This window comes from Trachurus japonicus, chromosome 21 (genome assembly GCF_045865225.1).
Source record: "Trachurus japonicus isolate A0001 chromosome 21, Traja_1.0".
Taxonomy (NCBI): domain Eukaryota; kingdom Metazoa; phylum Chordata; class Actinopteri; order Carangiformes; family Carangidae; genus Trachurus; species Trachurus japonicus.
In genome coordinates, this window is record NC_140927.1 from 96809 (window position 1) to 118549 (window position 21741).

Here is a 21741-nt window from a genome sequence, read left to right on the forward strand (position 1 = left end):
ATTAATGTGGATGAATCTACGTTACCCACACTTGTTAATGGGTCCATTTTCGATAAATATATTGTTTTGTCTCTATCGTTATTTTGTTACGCCGCCGAATCGCCGTTTATGGTCGGGTTATGGTTGGTAGGCTCATGGGAAATGTAGTGTGCTTTCCAAAACTCCTCGTTGTCCCTTTAAAGTTCTATTGAGCACTGACGTGGTCTAATTCTACCATGTCCTCCATTGACAACCCCCCAGGTTCCTGTAGCATCCTGGTTTGACGACATGTCAGACACCGAGCTCCTCGATCTCATCCCCTTCTTTGAGAGACTAAGCAAAGCCGACGAGGTCTATGATATTCTCAAGGAGCAGAGGACTTCAAGTTAACAGAGGCAGGGCACTAGGAGGAACGGAATCGCCGGTGGCTGTCGTCACGGGGCCACGGAGGCTGGTGGGCCACGAGCTGCACACTGCTTCCCACTACAAGGACCATACCGCAATATAATACCTGTCATTTGATCTCATATCATCTATAATCTACATACAGTACAAAGTCAAATCTGTCAATCATTCAATCTTGTAGCTGGGTTTGATGCCTCGTTCAGCATCGACGCCGTTTCAATCCCGGTGTCGGATTTAATCATATGAGATTAAATGACTTCTGTAGAAGTGTTTTGCAGCGCAGCTAGCGTCGTTGTTGTCGTTATGCGACAGCAGTGACCTATGTAAGAGTGCTGTAAACCTAGACTGTGTGAACAAATGTTCAGTGCCATTCTACAAATGAACCACATCAATCACTTTCATGTCAGTGTGATGTAGCATTTGGATCAGTATTTGAAGCTCTCCCACAGAATACTATACCAAGTCACTGAAGACGGTCCCTTTAATTCAATAAGCTTGATGCGTTTTGTTTGGTTTGGTTTTGTTTAGTTTTTTTTATTTTTCTTTTGGCCAAATCTGTATTTATAAAAAGTCAATCGTTAACTCTGGAGAACTCCGGCTCAAATTGAATAATTTCTCATATTTTGTGACACATTTCACTATAAGTTTCACATATTGCCATGCTTCAAACACTGTGCACCTACTGTACATCTTTGGAAAACTACAAACAACTTGTTAGTGGTCCAGAACTACACCATATGCTTTAGCTTTTTAGCATTTAGATTTAGAAAAAGAACCCAAAGGAAAACGTCATCCTGTCGTCTCCTGGATTTGACTGTAGTCCTCAACCTTGATGAGGTTTAATCACTATATTCTAATATTACTAAACACACAGACATCATTTTCATTATGTGAGTCTAAACTGTAAGAGTCAGAATTTGTTGAAGAGTTAGTAACAGACTTGACTGATCAGACCTGTCCTACACAGGTGTACCACTGAGAAATGGTGAGATTATTTTTGTACATACAATCATTTTTGATTTTATTTTTAATGTTATTTTATCTAATGTTATTATTTTATCTTGAGTTTTTAGTCGACGTGGCCACCACAGTGTGTGGCCCATCAGTAATGCAATACTCTTTATGTGTGCAGGAGGAGGTTGTGACCTGCTACCGCATCTCAGATAAGTTTTGAAAGCACACGTCGATGCCTTCTGTCGGTAAACTTGAATTTGAGCTTTTTGTGTGTCAGACATTAATGGAGTCAAGTGTCCTGCCTCATTGATCTGTATGTTCAGTTTCATAGGGGAAACTTGTGACAGACTTGTTGTTGCCCTGATTTTATTTTGCCTGAGTCTGGAGAGATCGTGTACATTTGAATGTGTGTGTGGCTTTCAGTGTGATTGCGTCAGTGTGAGCAGATACATTAGTCTGAGATTTTAAAGAAGATGCTTTGACTATACGTGAAAAACATAACCTGTATTGCAATAACGTTTTTGATTTTTTTTTTTTACTGTATGCAACCAGAGTATTAACATTTTGACTCAAGTAAAGAAACTGGTAAAGTGAGTTTGTAAATTGCAGCTGATAAATGGTTAAGATTTAAAAAAAAAAGGACAACTAGAGATATTTCTACCTTGCATCAATAAAGCATGTTTTATTGAAACAGGTCATATTTCACTACAGCATTTTTTCCCCTCATACCCACCGCTCAACACAACATGGCAGAGGTGGAAACAAGTCAAATGGAAAAATGGAATATGGAACAGATTTTCATATGAAAACAACTATCATTCTCCAAAATGTTTCAAATGTTCACTCAACAAGCATCTCAACAACTCAAGCATCAATCAAGATGATCAAGTAATTCTTGTAATTTCCTAGATTACCTGATTTTTGGCCCAGTATATTTACATTACAAGCCACTTCCTGCAAGGCAGATTTTTTTTTCTTTTCATTTAAACTTTTCATCAAAACATAAAAAATCATTTCTATACAATAGACAAATGATGAAAATAGAGGTTAAATGTGAAATTGAATGAACTGTTGCTCAGATGATATATTCTAAAATCTAAATTTGATGATGTGGATACGAGGGGGAGTCAATTGGAACCTAATGTGTCTCCTATTTGGTAAATAACCTGATGTGCTCTAGAAGCCAAAACAAATCTGAGTCACTGTCACAACAGCCACACAAAACCATGCTCTGATATATGGGAAAATACACTGGGTGTAAATTGAGTTTATATTGTGAAAATCAACGCAAAATTGCAAAAGAAAAGGAAAAAGACACCGTATGTGTTATGGGTGCTTAGATCTTAACTTAGAGAGTTTCTGTATTTATTCAACCATACACATGCATCTTTTTGCACAAATCACCATTCAGCTTCAACCTTCATAACACAGTTACAGTCAAAACATTATTTACAGTCAAACTGCGATTTGATATGATAAAGAAACTGCTTTGAAATATTTTCTCACACACTATGATAACACTATATGGATGATAAAACTGCATGAAAATCCATCAGAACCCTGTTTCAACCGCTTGTATAGATTGTATGTAAATATGTAAGCGATGATGATACAACTTGAAAAGCATCAATGTAACAATCGATCCATGTCAATTACTGTAGGTGTTGACGGGCGGGAGATGTCACTCAGGGATGACCTGTGAAATTGGAGCAGAGAAAAAGATTAGACTGAGGATCAGAGGGTGTTGGTCAACAAGTCTGGCCTTATTCTGTCAAAATGTATCCCTGCATTGGCCTTTACACAAGTTGTGGGTCATCCAAAATGATTCCTTTAAAAAGAGCTTTTTTATTTCTTATTATGTCTTACTTATTTTATTTATTGGCTTATTTAACAGGGACAATGCAACACTAATCGACAGTATTTAAAAAAACAAAACAAAAAAAACACAAGTGATTTTTCAATTTTCATCCATTGTCCCTGGCTGGATGTTACAGTAAAGGCAACATACAATACACAGCTAATCATTGTCAGATTTTTTTTGTTTTGTTTATAACCCTGAAAAATCTCTGTTTATGTAGCGCATCTGTAGAGACTCTGATGACTGAGCAGAACAGGACAAAGACCAGCATCTAGCCTTATTGAAGCTCAACAAATCAATCTAATTTGCTGCCCAGCTGCAAGTCTGGTCTATGACTTATAGTCACCCTCCATCTTGAGTTGCTGACCGAATTAATTAGCTTTAATTTTCCTTAGCTTGGTTCTTGTTGAGCTTCCTCCTGCCCCTCGGTTCACCGAATTTATGACGGGCTTATCGCCTAGGCCAGATGATTGAATGTAATACTCTTCCGTTCAAAGCCAGTATAATAAAACTAAAAATAGTTTACTCTCCTGCACATTTAAATAGCACAAGAAGGTTGTGTGAGTATGTGCTCTGTATTCCTTGACCTACATCCTTGCAGATAGAGTGGGACCATAAACACCTTATATTATTTACAAAATGTGGCCCACTGTCTGAGCCAAAACATTTACTGTAGTTATTGCTATGCATGTGCAGCGTAAGTCATGCAGCGCACTTTAAAACACCACCTGGACAATCAGCACCAGCCTGTAGGTTTTATGTGTTCTTTTTTTCACTTGTTTATTTTTAGCCTTAGCAGACTTTTTTGTTACGTTGAATGAAAATCGCTTAATGCTTAATTTATTTATCTATTTATCTTATCACACACCACTTACTGTACAGTAAATGCACTTGTGATATCTTTTTTTTTTCCATTTCATTTCTTTTTTTTTCTAACAGACATGAAGGGAAACTCAAAACGTATTTCTTACTACCATCTAGTGGTTAATTTTGTAACTGCATCTATACTATACCATGCTAGACTTAGCCTATCATATCAGATGCAACTCCTTGTTGCATCTGATATATGACACATGTTTGTAAATGTTTAGAAATTAAACATTCATAATTCATTGATGTGGACTCTTACTGTATGAACATAATGAACATGTATGCATGGACTTTACATATTACATTAGCTGACAATATAAAATCCAACTGAAATGTTAAGAAAACTGCAGTATAACATATCATCTGTCACTTCCTCAGTACCTGAAGTTGGGCTCTGCTTATTGTTTTCCCCAAGTTGAACTCCACCACTCCGCTCATGTCTGGGGAGGTTTGTCTGAGGGTCAGTCTGTGGACTGTGCCCATCTTCTCCAGGCGCACTTGAGAGCTTGACTGTAAGGGTTCTCCATTGAGACTCCACACAGGAGCTTTGAGGACAGGTGCTGACACCTCACATTCAAAGCAGGCTTCATTGGGGGCCGTGACCTCCACATCTTTCAGCTCTCTGACCATTGTCAAGGACTGGGCTGAGTTGGTGCACAGAGCAGAGAGAAAACTGTTAGAATTTTTTGCAGAATTATGTGTTATCACTAAAAATGTCTATCTAGTTTGACAAAGACTCCAGTGATGCAAGATTTCACACAACTGTGTGAAATCTTGCACCAGGTTTGGATGCTTAGTTTTTTCTTACAGAAACATCCATACAGAAAAATTCTCATTCTATAATGGGGCACAACAATGTCAGTTATAAACAAGTTTTTTTTTCTATGTTGCATCGTTAAGTAAAATTTTGAAAATGTTTCAATTTGGTTTTTGTTCTGTAGTCTACCAAAAAGTGAAATTCTGAGAATAGGCTACTGATCAAACCCATTTGTCAAAATCCTCTAATTTCTGCTGAAAGTCCGAACCGTGGTCCGGACCAGAGGGAAGAAATGATACATTGTTGCAATTAAGTTTTGGTCCGGTCTGTGTTCACACTGTCCCTTGTCAAAATGCACCTTTTTTGTAAACAAATGACACGTGGTCTACAGGTCGTTCAGCTGGTCAGAAAATGTGAGGGAAAATCACTTTCTGTCATTTTTTTTCCTATTCACCAACAATGGGGAGCAGCAGCTTTGACAGTTTTCCTTTGCAAGGAGACTGTGGCAGCTTTCACCGCGCCCTGCTGTCCTGCATGCACTCTCTCTCTCTCGTTCTCTCTGTGTGTGTGTGATCGGCAATAACGGAGAAAGAGCGCTATGCGGACATGAATGAATGAAACGATATTGCATTGGTCGAGCCAAAAGCCGAAAAATCTATTCGTGGTTGAGGTAATTTATTATGGGAAACACTGCTGTTTTGGTTTGCTTCCTGTATTTGGTCCTATTAAAAGTCCGATTACGTTCTCACCTGAAGCGAACCGGACCATGGTTCACTTCGAACCGGACCGAGTCCTGACTTTTTTGGGGGACCATGGTCCGCTTGTTTGGTCCGACAAAAGTCCGGACCGTGGTCCGGGGGAGTGTTCACACCTGAAATTTTGGTTCGGACCAAACTGAAAAGTCCTAAAGTCCGGACCAAACGAGGCTAGTGTGAAAGCGACCTAAGCGCCAAATCTGGTAGCCTATGTGAGTGTCATTTGTGAACTTCAGAAATGGAAATTAAACATGTTTTGGCAATAGTGTTAAAAAAGTTAGAAATACACAACAAACAAAAAAAACCAAACAAACACTTTTTAACATCTTTAACAACATTATCAGTTTTAAGTCCGCATAGCCATGAGAGATTTGTTTTCGTAATTTCTACCTAATCTAGATAGCAAGTCGCCATTCACTAACGAGGTTGTTTCCGCTGGTCTGTGATGACAGTGAAGCATATCTGCACCTGGCACAGTGTCAAAATGTCACACAGAGCCCGAACCGTGCAGCGGTCAGGTGGAAGCTGTCTGGGTGCTATGCTGCGTTCGAGACAACTTGGAACTCGGGTTTTTCCGACCTCCTAAAAGTGCAATCAAACAATCAAAAGCCACCTCATGTCGGAGCTCCCACTTGAGAAAGTCGGAGAAAAAAAATCTACCCCGACATTATGAAATTTACATTTAATTGTTTTGGTACGGTACCCTTTGTAATGTTTTAATGACGCACTTTGAATGCAAAGCTTGTCCCAGTCCACCATGTTTTTGTTTTTTCTGACGACTTGTCGCGAACGCAGCAGCGGCCAATTAGAAACATTGTTGTTGTGACGCAGCCTCAGGCGGTAGCCTTTAATCAACAGTCAGGTGTGCAGACGTGCAGCGGTTTCTGGACAGACGGTCGGCACTTTGAGAATTTATTTATTCGTCTAATAACTTTTTTGTGGCAAAAGTAAATCCTTTTCCTTTAAGTTCCCGATTGATATGATTATACATCATTTTTGGGCCTCTTAACTTCAGAACATGTGAGGCTAAGCTAGCCAAAAACTTTTTTCTTTTTTTTTGCATGCAAATACATGGATGAAACAAGATGACAGTGAGGATGGACATCGGGGTTTCCGTGGATTGTCAAACTGTTGGAGAGCTGGTTGACTGCTGCTGACTGACTGTTTTGGGACACTAGGAGTCAACATGAGAAATAGAAATCTTGGAGGTTTGCGTCAGCTGTGGCTTCATGTCGAGGAAACAAATTGTGTGGTGAGTAATTTTGCCTTCTTTATTGTGTGGTTGATCCAATGTCATGAATTCAAAAGTATGTCGCAAATGTCTGCTTAAAATTGAATGAAAGTGAATTAGAACAACAGGAGGCTTTGTGTAAATCCCCCACTTCACACATTTTAAGAGTAGCCTACACATTATCTGTGATACTTTTGTTTGGCCAATAGATGGAGCTATGAGGTTTCAGATGGTTATTTTCTTCTCCTCCTAAGTGCTGTAAAATTGGCCTGTCTGTTTTCATTTTTCTCAGTAGCCACTAGACACTTGTTGCAGGTTTTATGATGCTTTGCAGCGTTTCCACGCAAAACAATGTCAGAGTTAGCAGATTCATCCATGTCGTTGGACTGGCATATTACATTTTCTGTGTTCTGACTATACACTGACTGCACTGCTCAATAAACAATGTAGCCTACAGGTTCATCTCAGTAGAATATCATGGAAAAGTCCACAGTAGGTCAAGTCAAATAGCCCCAAGTATTGAGTGCATATGGACAAACATTTCCATATTAAAAAGCCTTTTTTAAATTGGTCCTTTGTAATAGGCTATTCAATTTATTTTTGAAATACTGAATTTTAGGTCTTCATCAAATGTAAGCCATCATTAAAATTAAACGAAAAATACATAAAGACATGAAATGTTTCATTCTGTGTGTAATGGTCTATATACTATCTTTTTATACTGTACATTGAATTACTGACATACTTTTCCATGATATTCTAATTCATTGAGATGAACCTGTAGGCTAAATGATAAAACATTTTGGTCAAATTGCACACCACTAATAATTAATCACAAACTCTCTTACCCTCCACTGTTAGTTTTGCAGAGCATGTATGCTCTCCAACCTGGACACTGTATGTACCCTCATCATCCAGCGCCACCTGCTGGATGATCAGTTTGCGATAACAGCCTTCACTGCAGATCTCAAAGCGCTCTGAGGGCAGTATGACATTGCAGCCTTTGTACCAACGGATACTACATCTAGGGTTAGACACCGCACAGTCTAAGAGCACACGGGTCTTCTCAAGGGCGGTCTTATCCTGCAGAGGTTTTACAATGTTGACAGGAATCTCTGGAAAGGGAGAGATTGCAGTTTACATGCATGACAGACTTTGATGATACCATAATTTAAACAGTTAATGTTAAGAGTAGAGAATAAACGGACATGACTTTCAGGACTCACTAAACCAGACATTAAAACCCCAGTGTAGAAAACATATCAAAGTAGGAATATACAGTACACTGTGGTGATAAACACCCATGCCTTTCAATTTGGCTCTAATGAATTAAAGCTTCAGTTGGTAACAATTATTCAGTCATATTTGCTGGAACTGTCACTATATTCTGATAGTCGGACATTAAAGGTCCCATATTATGCAAAATGCACTTTAGAGTGGTTTTCTATCAATAATATGCATCCCCGGCCTGTCTACAATCCCCCCTGGTATGAAAAAAGTTCAACCTCTCCCTTTTCTGCTTTCTCTGTCTTTAGAAAATGTGTGCTTATACAGGCCAGTTGAAGATAGTCTGTTGGTGATGTCACCGACAGACTCGACGCCACCCCCTAGGTTGGTGGCACCGCCCCAGGTGAAGGTTTGCCACGCCTGAAGAAATTTTCTAAACCGTGCCATTTTTTTCCCCTCTTGTTAACATAGCTCTGGTTAGAACAATGGCGAATGTACGACCTGGCTGCACACACAAGCGCCAAAGTCATCAGATATCACCACATTTCAATCAATTAATGTTTTAAAATGAACAAACTATGCAAGTCTGGTCGCTTTTCCGCTGTCGCCCCCCTCCCCTTTATTTACGTTGTGGTGATTTCAGTGCCCAGCTCCTCCTCACTTTTCATTCAAACAAACTAATGCCACTGCCACAGTTGTTAAATTTCATCAATGAGACCAGCATTAATCTCCTAAAAAGAATTTAACCAGCCAGCAGTAAACCTCTAAAAGCATGCGGATACGTTATACTTGGCTCGTTTTCTCCTCCGGGAGGAGGAGATGTCCTTGCCGGCAGATCAGCTCAGTAGAGCGGCTGCTACTGCAGCAGACAGCCGCTGCCACGGTCCCCGGTCGGGGCTCGCACAGACTCTGCACTTCTCCCAGGACAGACGTTGGAGCAAACTGACCACAGACTCTGGATTAAACTTTCTCGCATTAAAAAATATTAAAACTGTGACGTGTTAACAGGGCTAAAGCCAGAATTAAAACAGGTTTTTAGCAGCTTCTATGGCTGTTCGTTTGCCGCGAGACGGCGACAGCCGATGCTAATTTCTGTTCGCCCGTCTATGAGGTTTCACATTATACGTTAGCATTAAGCTAAACGGACTTTATGCTTAGTTGTGATACTGGCTCTGTGTGTTTTGAACGTTGTTTCAAGCCTAGTTTGGGACTATTGGGAGCTACATGAACCACGAGACCGCACTGGCGGCGACGTCAAGAGCTGTCGCCACGCTGTTATATCAGTCGCTCTGGCCATAGTGATACATCCACCCATAAACATTAGCCCATGCTACCGTTAGCCACATCCTGTCCCTGAGGCAGAATCTTTCCTACTATGGCCATGCCAAGACCCGCCTTACTAGGCCTCTGATTGGCTGAGAGGGGCAGGCAAGGCTGTGACAGACGGAGCTCATTAACATTTAAAGGTGCAGGCACAGAAACAGCTTGTTCTCAGCAGAGCTCATTTGAGCGACTTTTAGACAGCTGACATTCAGGACCACGGATCAGTTTGGGGCAATACATTTCGAATACAGTTTAATTGGACGTCTGACAGCTGAGTGAAATTGATTAAAAAGAGTATAATATGGGACCTTTAAATTAGTAATTTAGGCCAAAGTCCAACTCCTCTGGCTCCACCTACAGCCTGTAATTGTATTTGCCAAAATCCACCGCGACCGATGATTCTCCACCAGTCAGGTAGAGGGAGCAGGAGCAGCAGCCAATCGCCGCTTGTAGGCTACACGTTGTAGTAAACTGATGAAAGTAAACTCTGCGACTTGGTCGGACATTTCAAGACGATAGTATACCTTCAACTCCCTCTTTTCACCTCTGTCAACCCCCCTCCCTCCCTCCACACATGCAGACACACACAAGAACAGTGTGTTTCATGGTGAGAGAGAGAGGTGAGATCGTTTTGGAGTCTCCAGTTGCTATGGATACAGTAGTCTTCTGTGGGTGCGTTTATGGCTGCTTTGTGTGCGTGCGCCTGCACGTGTTTGTGTCTGCGTGTGTCTGTGTGTGTGGGGGGTGCTTGGCAGAGGTTCATAAAGAGACCTGACAGTATTGTCTTGAAATTTCTGACCAAGTCACAGAGTTTACTTTCACTTTCGTCAACTTACCAAGTGGAGCTTTAACAAGCACATCATATTAAAGGTCATAGCTACAACTTTTTCATCAAAAGGATACATTTTTCAAAAATAATGCATCCACAGAATGTCTAGAGGGGTGCAGAATAAAAGTATTAATTTTACTGAATTAAAAAAAAATAGTATATAAGTAATTGTTTAATAAATTTTGGCGGGTCCGAAATATATAAATATTTACATCTGGTTACGTTGGCAACGTCGGCATGGAATGATCTCTGTGGCAACAGCATTAGAACGTTGATGTCATGTGTAACTGCTGTAACTGGCAACCAGTAAAACAGAAGGTTGGAGCGAGAGCAGGCAGAGAGTTCTACACCTACTGGCCAGGAGGAATTAAACTTGTAGCTATCACCTTTAATGTGTAGACTTCATAGAAACATACATCAAATATTATCATACCTTCCACCTCCAGGTAAGCAACAGATTCAACATGTCTGGCAACAAACTTGATCTCTCCAGAGTCCTCTGCTCGCACGTTGCACATCAGAAGAAAATGTTTGGTCCCTGAGATGAGAACTAAATTAGTGAAAATGATAAATAATAAATAAAGTAATTGGCCCAATTCTACACACTTTATTTCTCAATTTCTATTTTTAGGATAATATTTATGTTGGCCTTTTGACAATCACCCTCCTGGCGGATCTTGATGGTACTGGTGGGTTGTATCTTCTCCCCATTTTTGTACCATTCTCCTGGCACATCCTCCACTGAGATCTCACAGACAAACACGGCATTCTGGTCTTCCTGGATGTCCAGATCCTCGAGACCCTGCAGGATCGATAGCTCACGCTCTGGAGAAAGAAGTAACATTTTGCAAAATTTGTAAGATTTCATCTGGGAGCTCTTAAAGGGATATTTTGGCATAAGTTTAACCCATGGTCTAACACACCATAGTAAGGACCCCCCTCGAGAGATCAAGTTTGTCGACCGCTAGCTTCTCTCGTTCTAACAACTTAAATCGAATAATGCTCAGAACAGAACCAAATTTCTTCAACAGTACGAAAAAGTCCCAGCACATAATACGAGGCATCAAATCGACAGCAGTGTATTGCTATTGTGCGATCTTTGCTGAAGTTGCCACAACTAGAGAGGCTAGCGGTCAGAAAACTTGTTCTCTCAAGTGGGGGTCTTACTCGGTGTCATGGGGTGTTAGACCATGGGTTAAACTTACGCCGGAATATCCCTTTAATTCAAACTGAAAAAAGCAAAGAGAAGTTTCTTAGTCCCCTCTAGAAACACGGTGAATCCAGAAAATTAGTGCATATTTTGTAAAATAGGCACTGTGGCCAAACTGATAATATTGTACGTATTCTAGCGTCTGCTATGTTTCTCCATTAGGTCATGACTCTACATACCACATGAAAGGCACAAATCCTCTGATATTACCCATTGCCATTACTGCAGATTGTCAGCAGATGGCAGTGTGATGTTATATTTGCGGAGCTGAGAGCCATGTTCACATGCAGGAGTATTTCCTGCTGTGATACTCATACAGTACAGTACTGTTGAGAATTCCTAAATGTGTCTAACTTTACAAGTGTGCAAATGTGCAAGTGCACTTGTATTCCACATTAAGTATCTTAAACATATGCATCATGATTATAAAACTTTGCACATGCAAACATGTGTTTTCAACCAAGAATAATTGAAATCAAATAGTCCCCTTATGGTGGTACCATAAAAATGGCTCTTTCTTTGACATAGTGTACAGCAGGTGGTACTAATAACACTAACAGCCCTGTTCAAGTGTCACCTTGACCTATCATACACAATACAAACAAAGCTAGAATAAACATATTATTTACTGTATTCATTTGTCAATCCCTTTGATTTTTGTGCTGTGGCAAATCAATATGTAAAAAAGGGGCTGCACTGTATGAAAGAACATTTATTGCTGCACTAATTTCAGTTCTCTGACTGCTCTAGATATTTTTCTTGGAGGTGAAAGATGGAGCAAGATTGTAATTTTGGCTCTGTCACTGGTTTCTGAGGTTTATGAATTAATTGTACAGGGTTATTAATTTGATATTAAAAGAAATGCATATCTGAGTTCCGTGGAATAATATTTAGCCTACATGTATGACATTTAATGTAATTTTCTGTTGCCAGTCTTTAAAACATGACCTTCACAATATCCTTAGAAAATGGGGTCTTTGCCGACCGTAGCTATTCACCAGTAGTGAAGTACAGGTTCAGGTGATCTTACTGTTGAATGTACAGTAGTTAAATGTTCAACCAAGCACAACAAAACATAAGGCAGCAAAATATAACTTTTAAGTCTGGTTTTAGATTACTTTTCAGTCAGTCCGTGTTTATACTACACAGCTGTAAAACTAGTGGCACTTTGAGAAATATTATGATTATGGTGCATTTTCATCATGTCATGGATTTCACAATCAACCTATTAGTAGACTTTGATCAGAAAACATCTGGTAGGGATTGTTTACTGATGTAAGAACCAAGAACGTTTTGGCAGGGACATTTGTTTTAGCTTTGTAATGATGCCCAGGACAAATCAAATATACTGTAGGGAGGTTAATGTGGTGTAACCTCTGCTTCTTGGGTAACAAATTGGAAGTGTTCTTCTAAGTGTTCTGGAAACAAGCATCTATTAGACAATGCAGCTATTAGGTTGATTTGTTTTATCTGTCCAGCAGGGGTTATGAGTAAAGAGATAAAGCCTGTAGTATGTCACCTGCACGTGTACTCAACATTGTGTATTACTTTAGCCTAAGATACAGATAATATGTAGGCTAGTATTTAGACAGCAGACCTTACCATAGACCTCCACAGTGCAGGATGTTGTAGCATCTCCAGCATCACAAGTGTACACACCAGAGTCACTGACATGACATTTCAGAATCTGAAGAAACCGTTTTCTTCCCATTGCATAAATGCGCAAGTCCTTCCCTGGCTTCACCTCAACACCGTTCTGAAGAGGATAAAAAAAGAACATGCAAGTCATCTCAAGTGCAGTTTAAATAATAAATAAGTCAAAGTGGATGCCATGCATTCATTGTCCACTCAATTATGATTCTTTATTGTTCCACATTGATTAACACAGCTTTTTTTAGTTTGAACTCAAAAGTTTGTGATTGGTAAGATAACCACCTTTTATTGCTTAGTTATAAAAGAAAAAGAAAAGGCCAACACTTGCCTTAATCCATTTTACATCAACATTGTGTCTTGACAGCTCGCACTCAATAGAGATTACAGCTCCTTCAGAGAATTTCTGGTCCACCAGTTTTCTGAAAATGGTCACCGGGGGCTCTGGTGGTGAGACAACATGCTTAGTTAAACCAAGACCTTATTTTCTCCAAAATGCAATGCCACACAAAATCAGTAGCCTGTTAAAAGATTGGGTCTCACATTTCAAATTATGTATTCAAACAAAAGTCAGGTAGCTTTAAAATTTTCATTTGCTGTAATTTATTTTTTATAAATATAAATAAGTGGGGCTGTATGAGGTACAAATGGCCCCCTAAGTATAAAATCTACAGTAGACAGCTCTTTGCTGTCCCCGACAGCAGCACATAGTGCTGGACAGAGATACAGTACTGGCGATAAACGGCTGTGAATGTACAAAAAATTGTATATTTCATTTCATTTCATTTATTTAGATCTCCATTAGCTTTGGCAAAGGCCATCGCTATTCTTCCTGGAGTCTATGAACTGTCCATTGCAGTCGATAAATACAAAAATAACAACATCCATAACCACAACAACTCACAACGATCTACAGGACAAAACAAGACAAAACAACAAAACATAAACAATACAAACAACATATACATATTACTGAACCTTATTCATTTCCACAGTGTAGCTATTAACCATAATTGTGAAATAATCATGAAATAATCAGATGTTCAAAACATTCGTTTCTCATAATTACATTAACTTACAGAAACAGTACCCAATACACAAGCAGACTGAAGATATTTCAAGTAAATCAGACAAACACTAATTGATTGTATCAAATAGCTTCAGCTAGATAGAGAGCTGTTTGACTAATAAATGTTCTTTCAATAGCTTTTTAAATCTGTATTTGTTATGTTCTTGGATAATATGTCCTGGCAGAGCATTCCATATCACCATGGCCCTATACATTACCGTGCTTTTCATCTTGTTTGTTTTTACTTTGGGCAAAGTGAATTTACCCTCCGTAGCATATCTTGTTTTGTAACAATGTTCATCCGAACTGAAAGACAAACGTTTATATAGAACCCTTGGCAATTTCGTTACAGACAGTCTTCTAATAACAGCTGCTACTGAGGCAGTAAATCTGTTCTTAACATTCAACCATGCAAGACAGTTATGCATTTTATCAACATTGGTTCTGTATGGACAGCGCAATAAATATCGTGCTGCCTTGTTCTGAGCAATTTGCAGTTTCTTTATAAGTGATGAAGCAGCACATTCTAATTTCTGTAACAACAAATTATGATCAATAATATCAAAGCTGCACTGAAATCTAACAGTACTGCTCCAACTAAATGTCTGTTGTTAATTTCTTGAAACCACTCATCAGCCATTTGAGTGAGTGCTGTGGCAGTGGAGTGTTCCTCCCTGTAAGCATGTTGATAGTCAGTATTCAAATCATTAGATGCAAAATAGTGCTGTATTTGATTAAAAGCAATTTTCTCCATTATTTTACTCAGAGCAGGCAGCAAACTTATTGGTCTGCTATTTGAGGCACAGAAAGATACAATATAGCATACACTTGTGCATTATTTTGAGATGGGACTTCTTGTAGGCGGCGAAAATATGCAATACATTTGTGTCCTGTCACAGCTGTGTATTGCCTGCATCTCTGTCCAGTACTAGCCTATGTGCTGGTATGGCTAACTGGCCTGGGAGAGCAGAGAGCTGTCTACTGCAGATATACTTGGGTGCCATCTATACCTCATACAAGCCCACTTAAAATATCCCTTCAATATGACCAAGCAGCAAAGTGAGTTAGACATTGTACAAAATCACCCCTTTGCGTTACCTTTTGGTGTGAGGAAATATGAAGAAGGAATTCTGATCTGTCTAAGCAGATTTCTAATGAGACTCTGAATTGGCAATTTGAACAGGAGGAATAATTACAAGTAAACACTGTGTTTGTGCACATCATTTTTTAGATGAACTGGCAAAAAAAAGTTAAATAAGTTGGGTTAAGTTTTAATCCAACTGTCATCCTCAGCATTTCAGCCCCTAGCTTAAAGGGATGATACACACTGAGTGACTGGGCATGGAGCGGATTATTTTACAGCGTGGGGTTAAACTTGCACCTGACAGAAGAGACAGAACAGAGCTGCCACTTTTCATTGGGTCATGCTAGGCTATTTTGTGTTTGCAACATGAGACCGGATAAAGACAACAGTAGCAGAGCCGTCACTCCATTCCATTATCATGCCTCCACTGGTCGGCATTTGGTCTAGTAGTCTGAGTGGACCACTTTAGCTACCAGTCTGGGGTCACAACAAAATTAGTACAGTAAAATTTTGTTTTGGTTGTACTGCAGTATACTGTACATGGTTTGTCAGCAGTGAACTAAAACATGCAAATAATGAATTATTTAGAAGCATTACACTGATCCAGTATATCACTTAAGGGAAACTGGTTTTATAATAAGCAGAATTGTCTTTTTATCTGAAGGACCTACCCTGAACAACAAGCCTTGCAGATGTCTTCAGATTCTCTACGCTGAACGTGAAGGTGCCAGTGTCTTCTACTGATAGGTTAGAGATGGTGAGGCTGTGAACTTGTCCTTTGGCACTCATACGGAAGTGGTTTGTCGGCTTAAGCTGGATTCCATTTCTTGTCCAAGTGCCTGGAACGTTGGGATGTGAGAGCTCCACTTCAAAGGAGGCCGTTTCTCTCTCTGTGGTTTTACTGTCCATCAGTCCCCTCTTGATTGTGATTTTTCGAGCTGTAAATGGAAATGCAGAACGGTGTAACAGCAGACTTTCACAGCTCTACTATGAAACACTGTTGGTTTTAATAGATTTTGTGAGTAGCTTATGTGTTAGTGCTATTCAATATGAGTAAATAAAAGTCAAAACAAAAATGACGTTTGTAAGTTTTGCCCTGGTAACCTTCGTTTCTATACCACATAAACACTGAGCAGTTAGCACACATGATGTCCGTTTTCTGTCACAGAATGGGCTTGGGGGTCTGTTGTGTGCACAACAGTCTGCAGTTAAACAATGCAAGCTGGCAAACACTGACCAAGCGATATTTTAGTAATTTGAGTACTGGGCTTTATACAAAAGCCAGCTTTGAAACTGCCAACATTTTTCACTTATTCTAACACAGACACGCATTCCCTGTGGAAAAAAGAAGTGTTTATTTTGGAGACCTGATGACAACAACCTTAGTTTTGAAGGCCAGGGTGTAAATTTAGATGCAATGAGAGGAGATCCAAATTCATAGGAGGTGCCAACAGCAGCCCGAAGTCCTGACTTTCCCCTTCCCACCCACACTAGTGTTGAAAGAACAGCCTTTAATTCACCCACTGGCCTGTGGGTCACAGGACTACGAAATATAAGAAGCATGCACAAAGACAACACTCATAAGTATGTCTTAATCACGACAAGATGCTGGTTTTATAGGGACAAGTTTGCTACTTTCATGATATTTAAAGGTTTCTGGTTAGGAAATATTTACTTTGTTTTTTAGCCTCTGAATCATAGAGGCATAACTTATACATCAAGCACTGCCTGTAAACTGCAATCTGCTTTGTCTTTGTCATTAGTAGTAAACTCCTCAGGACTCCATTGATCTTTTGTGAATACAGAAACCCTGTGTGACTGTCAGCTTGAACTGCAAGGCTATCACCTGTCGGTTGCCATCGTGTTCCAGTGCGAGTGCCATCCCGTTCTCCCAGTCACTCGAATTACTCTTACTCAGTTAATTGAGCTTTGCCTTCACAAGAAGCACTGGTAGAGTGTGTGCAAGAGGCAGAGCCGCCGGCAACGGCAGTAAACAAACAAGAACAGAGCATAGTGAGAACACGTGCACACTCACGTTCCACTGTAAGCTGGGCCTGCGTGCGGTCATGGAGTGTTTCACAGCTGTAGGTGCCCCGGTCACACATGGCCAGTTTGTGTATGGCGAGACTGTGTTTTCGGCCCTTGTGTTTCAGGGTGTACTTGGCTCCGGGGTGGATCAGCACCCCTTGCCTCATCCATTGCACCTCTCCTGAGTCCACACTCACCTCCACCTCTAGAATTGCCTCACTGAACTCTTCAGCCACAACTGGCACCATTTTCTTGGTGAACAACACCTGTTGCTCTGAAAATGAATATAGGGAATTTCTAGATTGCACCATCTATGCCAATGTTTTATGTACTTTTATATGATCATATTGTATATTTAAGTTCCTTGCACAACTACACTCTAAAGCAATAAAATGCAGCAAAGTATGATTGCAAGTTCAGGCACAGAGAGCAAGTGAACAGCTCTGAGGAGCCTTGCCCCCTGCAGTGTCACATACATATGCCAAAACCACTGAGCCACTTGTCTCTGTCAGTTACCAGAGGAATTCTAACAGGAGAAGCTGCTAAGCGCTGGCCGTCAAAGACGCCTCAAACAATTTCAACCTGACTGAAAGGGTCATTATTTATCATAAATGCTTATGTGGTACTACAAGTACAAGTAGACATTCAAACTCTTTTGTGTTCATGTTCACTTCACTATTACTGAAAATGGGACATACACTGTAGATAAAAAAAAAATGGTGATAACTACCAGAGAGATTGCTAAATGTTGTAACTTCTGTGATTCATGGAGACAAAAATATATTATCATAGTGTTAATGGATGGGCCAAGAACTCACCTTGAACCTGGAGTTCTGCCTCTGATACCAAGCCCTCTGCATCAGCTGTCACTCTGCCGCTATCTGAAACCGCGCAGTTGTGGATGCAGAGCATGTGGCATAGTCCGTTGCTTGAAATGACAGTCCGCTCATTCAGAGGCACTGGCTTGCCATTTAAGCGCCACGCCAGCCGAGTGTCCACTGGTGAAACTACGCACTTAAATACAGCGTCTTCTCCTTCACGGACTGTGATGTTACGAAGCTCCGCTATGAACTCAACAACACGAGGAGCTGAGGGCAAAGCATTAGATTTGTTCAGATGGCACACTGGGTAATTTATTCCACTTAAATGGATAGTTCAACATTTTGGCAAATTGGCCCATTGCAATAATCACTATAGTCTTAGGAGTAGGTTCATTACCTTTAATTGTCGGTGCAAGCTATTTTTAGAACGGCGGAGCAGGGCCGTGAGCTGCTCAGAGCTACGCTACGGAGGCTGATGGGATTTCTTGGTTTCCCTCAACAAACTAATCAAAATACACAATCCAACAACTCCAAAACGCTCTTGTGGACAAGTTGTGACCTGCACATTCACCACGCTATGAGATAATAATGGAACGTTACGAGACAGAGTTGTTTTCGAGGCAAATGCAAAGACTCCTTGCCGAAAAACTGCCTCCGACGGGGATGTACATCAGCGGTTTTGCATGAATTTACCTCATAAACAAATTTGTCTTGTAACGTTCCGTTATTATCTCATAGCGTGGTGAATGTGCAGGTCACAAATTGTCCACCAGAGTGTTTTGCAGTTTTTGGATTGTGTATTTGATGAGTTTGATGAGGGAAACCAAGAAATCCCAATAGCCTCCAGTGTAGCTCTGAGCAGCTCACGGCTCTGCTCCGCCGTTCTAAAAATAGCTTGCATCTACAATTAAAGGTAATGAACCTACTCCTAAAACTATAGGGATTATGGCAATGGGCCAATTTGAACTATCTATTTTTTAATGTTTTAACTCTACTTACTTTCTACACTGACAGTGGCTGAGGTCCTGTCATCTGTGGATTCGCAGGCATATTCTCCTGCATCTTCTTCAGCCATTTGGTGGATGGTGAAGCTTCGCTCTCGTCCTTGTGCCCGTATGGTGTGCCGACGGCTTGGAGAGATCTCCTTGCCATCCTTAAGCCACTGCACATCTCCTTTGGGCTTGTTGATCTCACATCTGAGTGTGAGGCTGCCGCCCTTCAGAGACACTGTATTCTCCAATGGTTTTGTAAATTTCACCTTCATTTCTATAACAAGATTGAGAAATACAATACCAGAGAGACAATAGAGACAGTCGTAAAAGTAAATGTTTGTCGGTAAACGAAGGTCACAATTTGAATCGGAGTGCCAAATTCTTACCTTTGACCAAAAGCCTGAAATACATTTCATCTGTGTTTATGTCACAGACATATTCTCCAGAATCTGACAGCTGCAGGGGATTAATGGTGAGCTTGTGGGTATTACCCTCGCTGGAAATGTGAATGTTGTCCTGGTTCAGTAGTTGGCCATCTTTGAGCCACCGAACATTAGCTCTGCCATGGCTCACAACGGCACACAGCGTGACGCTCTCATTTTCGTAGGCAGCGATGTCACTACTTGTGTCTTGGTTCACAAATGTGGCCGGTGGCTCTGAGAAAAAATTAGATTAAAAAAGAAGTCGCCCATGAATTTAATTTGAATGAACTTTCAGTTCATCGCACAAAAACATGTTGCAGGGTCACTTAACTCTTACCTTGCACCTCAACAATTGTTATCAATTTGTCATCCGTGGCGTCACAAATGTATTTTCCAGAGTCAGAGGGCTGAAGCCCAGAGAGAACGAGCTTTCTCACAACATCATGGCTGTCAATTTTTATGCGAGTATCTGGTTTCAGTATCTTGCCATTCCATAACCACTGAACAGTGGCATCTGGCCGAGACACCTCACACTCCAAAATAAGGTCATCTCCTGCTACCAGGATATGATGCTCTGGGTGGCCTGAGTTTCCAATGATCTGCACTGGAGGCTCTGAGCATAAACACAGTACCAGTTAATATCAGCGTGTCCTCCCATGTGCAGGAAGGATGGATAGCATTTAAATGGCTAAATCAGATAGTTACCTTTGACAGTGATGTAGAAGACCATCTTATCATCTCCTGCATCACAGGTGTACTCTCCAGAATCTCGGAGCCCAGCATTTAGGACAACCAGTGATCGGAAAACACCTTGCTCCTCACTACAGTATCGTTCCGTGTCATCAATTAACTGATTATCTTTGTACCAGTTAACTGACACGTTGGATCTTGAGAGTTCACACACAAGAATGATGTCATCTGACACTAAGAACTGCTTTTCTGTTTTTGCGTCGGTTTTTCCAATAATTCTTACAGGTGACTCTGAAAATGAACAAGAAAAGAGTTTCCGTTTTCTGTCGTCCCATTCCAGCAGATATTTCTTTTGCTATGGGAGAATGTAGCAACCCTACAGTTGAAAAATCAATCCAAAATATTGTTGAAATTACAATATGATGAAGTCCAAACTGCAAGAGCTGCCTCTTTTTAATAAAGTAATGATGTCAGATGCAGCTCAGAATTATTATTTTGTCTACAACTACTACAACCTGCCTTCATTTATATGAGGAAGAGGTGTGTGAGACGTGCCAGTCAGAACGCAAGTATTCAGATTTTAAATATTTCACCTTTTGTGACTTTAAGGACTTTGCAGCATAGCATTTTAAAATGTATATCATTTTGGAATTATACCTTTTTCAATATAACAGCTTACCTTGCACATTTACATGGAAATCCATCACATCATCCTTTGCATCACAGATATATAGCCCGGCGTCTTCCAACGTCAACGAGTGAATAGTTAATTGACGCATAACACCATCCTCAAAGATGGTGATATTTCTGGAGTCTTCTACTTCATCCCCATTTTTCTTCCAGGTGACCTCAGCATTTGATCTTGAAACTTCACAGTCTAGAACCAGAGTCTCTCCAGCCACTTTCTCTACTCTACTTGAAGTCTTCCTTGGCCGTAAGAAGCGAACAGGAGGTTCTGAGTATTAAGAAGATCTCATGTTATAAATGGATAGACACTGACAAAGCAACCCATTTTAGTGCACATCTATTCTCCTCTTTAGAATTTCCTTACCTGCTATGTTTACAAAGAACGTCATGGAATCATCTGCTGTGTCGCATACGTATTCTGCTGAATCTTTGACAGTAGTTTCAGGTATGATAAGTCTTCTGTAGACACCATCCACCTCTAGAATAAGGTTTTCATTCTCCTCCACTTCGAGTCCATCGCGATACCACCGCACCACTGCATTGGGCCGTGAGATCTCACAGCTCAGTACCATCCTCTCAGAGGTTTGCTGGCACAGTTCCATTTGTGACTGGCTTGGGGATACGATTCGTACTGGAGTTTCTGGAGAAGGAGATTTTACCATATGGTAACATATGTAACACTTGTAGGAATGTCGGCAGATGTATCTGGAGGAATCAACTAATGTTGACAATGTTAAAGGCAATAGAGATCCTCAGGTGTGTTTGTTGGACCACAACTTTCCAGAGTCAGAATATGACATGATTTGTAACTTTCAAAATTGACAATCCAACATGTGTCCAAATAACTAGCCTGACCTGGGGAGTATAGTAGAATAATTTAAATTTTTTTGAAATTGACAC

The 21741-nt window shown here is 40.4% G+C and overlaps 2 protein-coding genes across 9 annotated transcripts in view; one reads left to right on the top strand and one right to left on the bottom strand.

The window, feature by feature from the left end:
* The window catches only part of LOC146964509 (carboxy-terminal domain RNA polymerase II polypeptide A small phosphatase 1-like), a 29084-nt gene extending 27052 nt beyond the window's left edge, over positions 1-2032 (top strand). For both annotated transcript variants that reach the window (XM_085765328.1, XM_085765327.1), the window contains one exon: positions 241-2032. In XM_085765328.1, coding sequence (XP_085621454.1) covers positions 241-369 — 129 coding nt within the window. In that variant the 3' untranslated portion in view covers positions 370-2032. The remainder of the gene's footprint in view (positions 1-240) is intronic.
* A 207-nt stretch (positions 2033-2239) lies between these two features.
* obsl1b (obscurin like cytoskeletal adaptor 1b) overlaps positions 2240-21741 on the bottom strand; it is a 37641-nt gene continuing 18139 nt past the window's right edge. For 6 of the 7 annotated variants that reach the window (XM_085765319.1, XM_085765320.1, XM_085765321.1 and 3 more), the window contains 16 exons: positions 21206-21481; positions 20834-21109; positions 20170-20445; positions 19802-20077; positions 19429-19698; positions 19050-19316; positions 18048-18317; positions 17237-17503; positions 15873-16139; positions 13380-13492; positions 13001-13154; positions 10852-11013; positions 10622-10726; positions 7658-7924; positions 4448-4710; positions 2240-3034 (listed from right to left, as the gene is read on the bottom strand). In XM_085765319.1, coding sequence (XP_085621445.1) covers positions 3020-3034; positions 4448-4710; positions 7658-7924; positions 10622-10726; positions 10852-11013; positions 13001-13154; positions 13380-13492; positions 15873-16139; positions 17237-17503; positions 18048-18317; positions 19050-19316; positions 19429-19698; positions 19802-20077; positions 20170-20445; positions 20834-21109; positions 21206-21481 — 3524 coding nt within the window. In that variant the 3' untranslated portion in view covers positions 2240-3019. Of the gene's footprint in view, positions 3035-4432; positions 4711-7657; positions 7925-10621; positions 10727-10851; positions 11014-13000; positions 13155-13379; positions 13493-15872; positions 16140-17236; positions 17504-18047; positions 18318-19049; positions 19317-19428; positions 19699-19801; positions 20078-20169; positions 20446-20833; positions 21110-21205; positions 21482-21741 lie in introns of those variants that run through there. The other variant, XM_085765326.1, reaches the window with a different exon arrangement.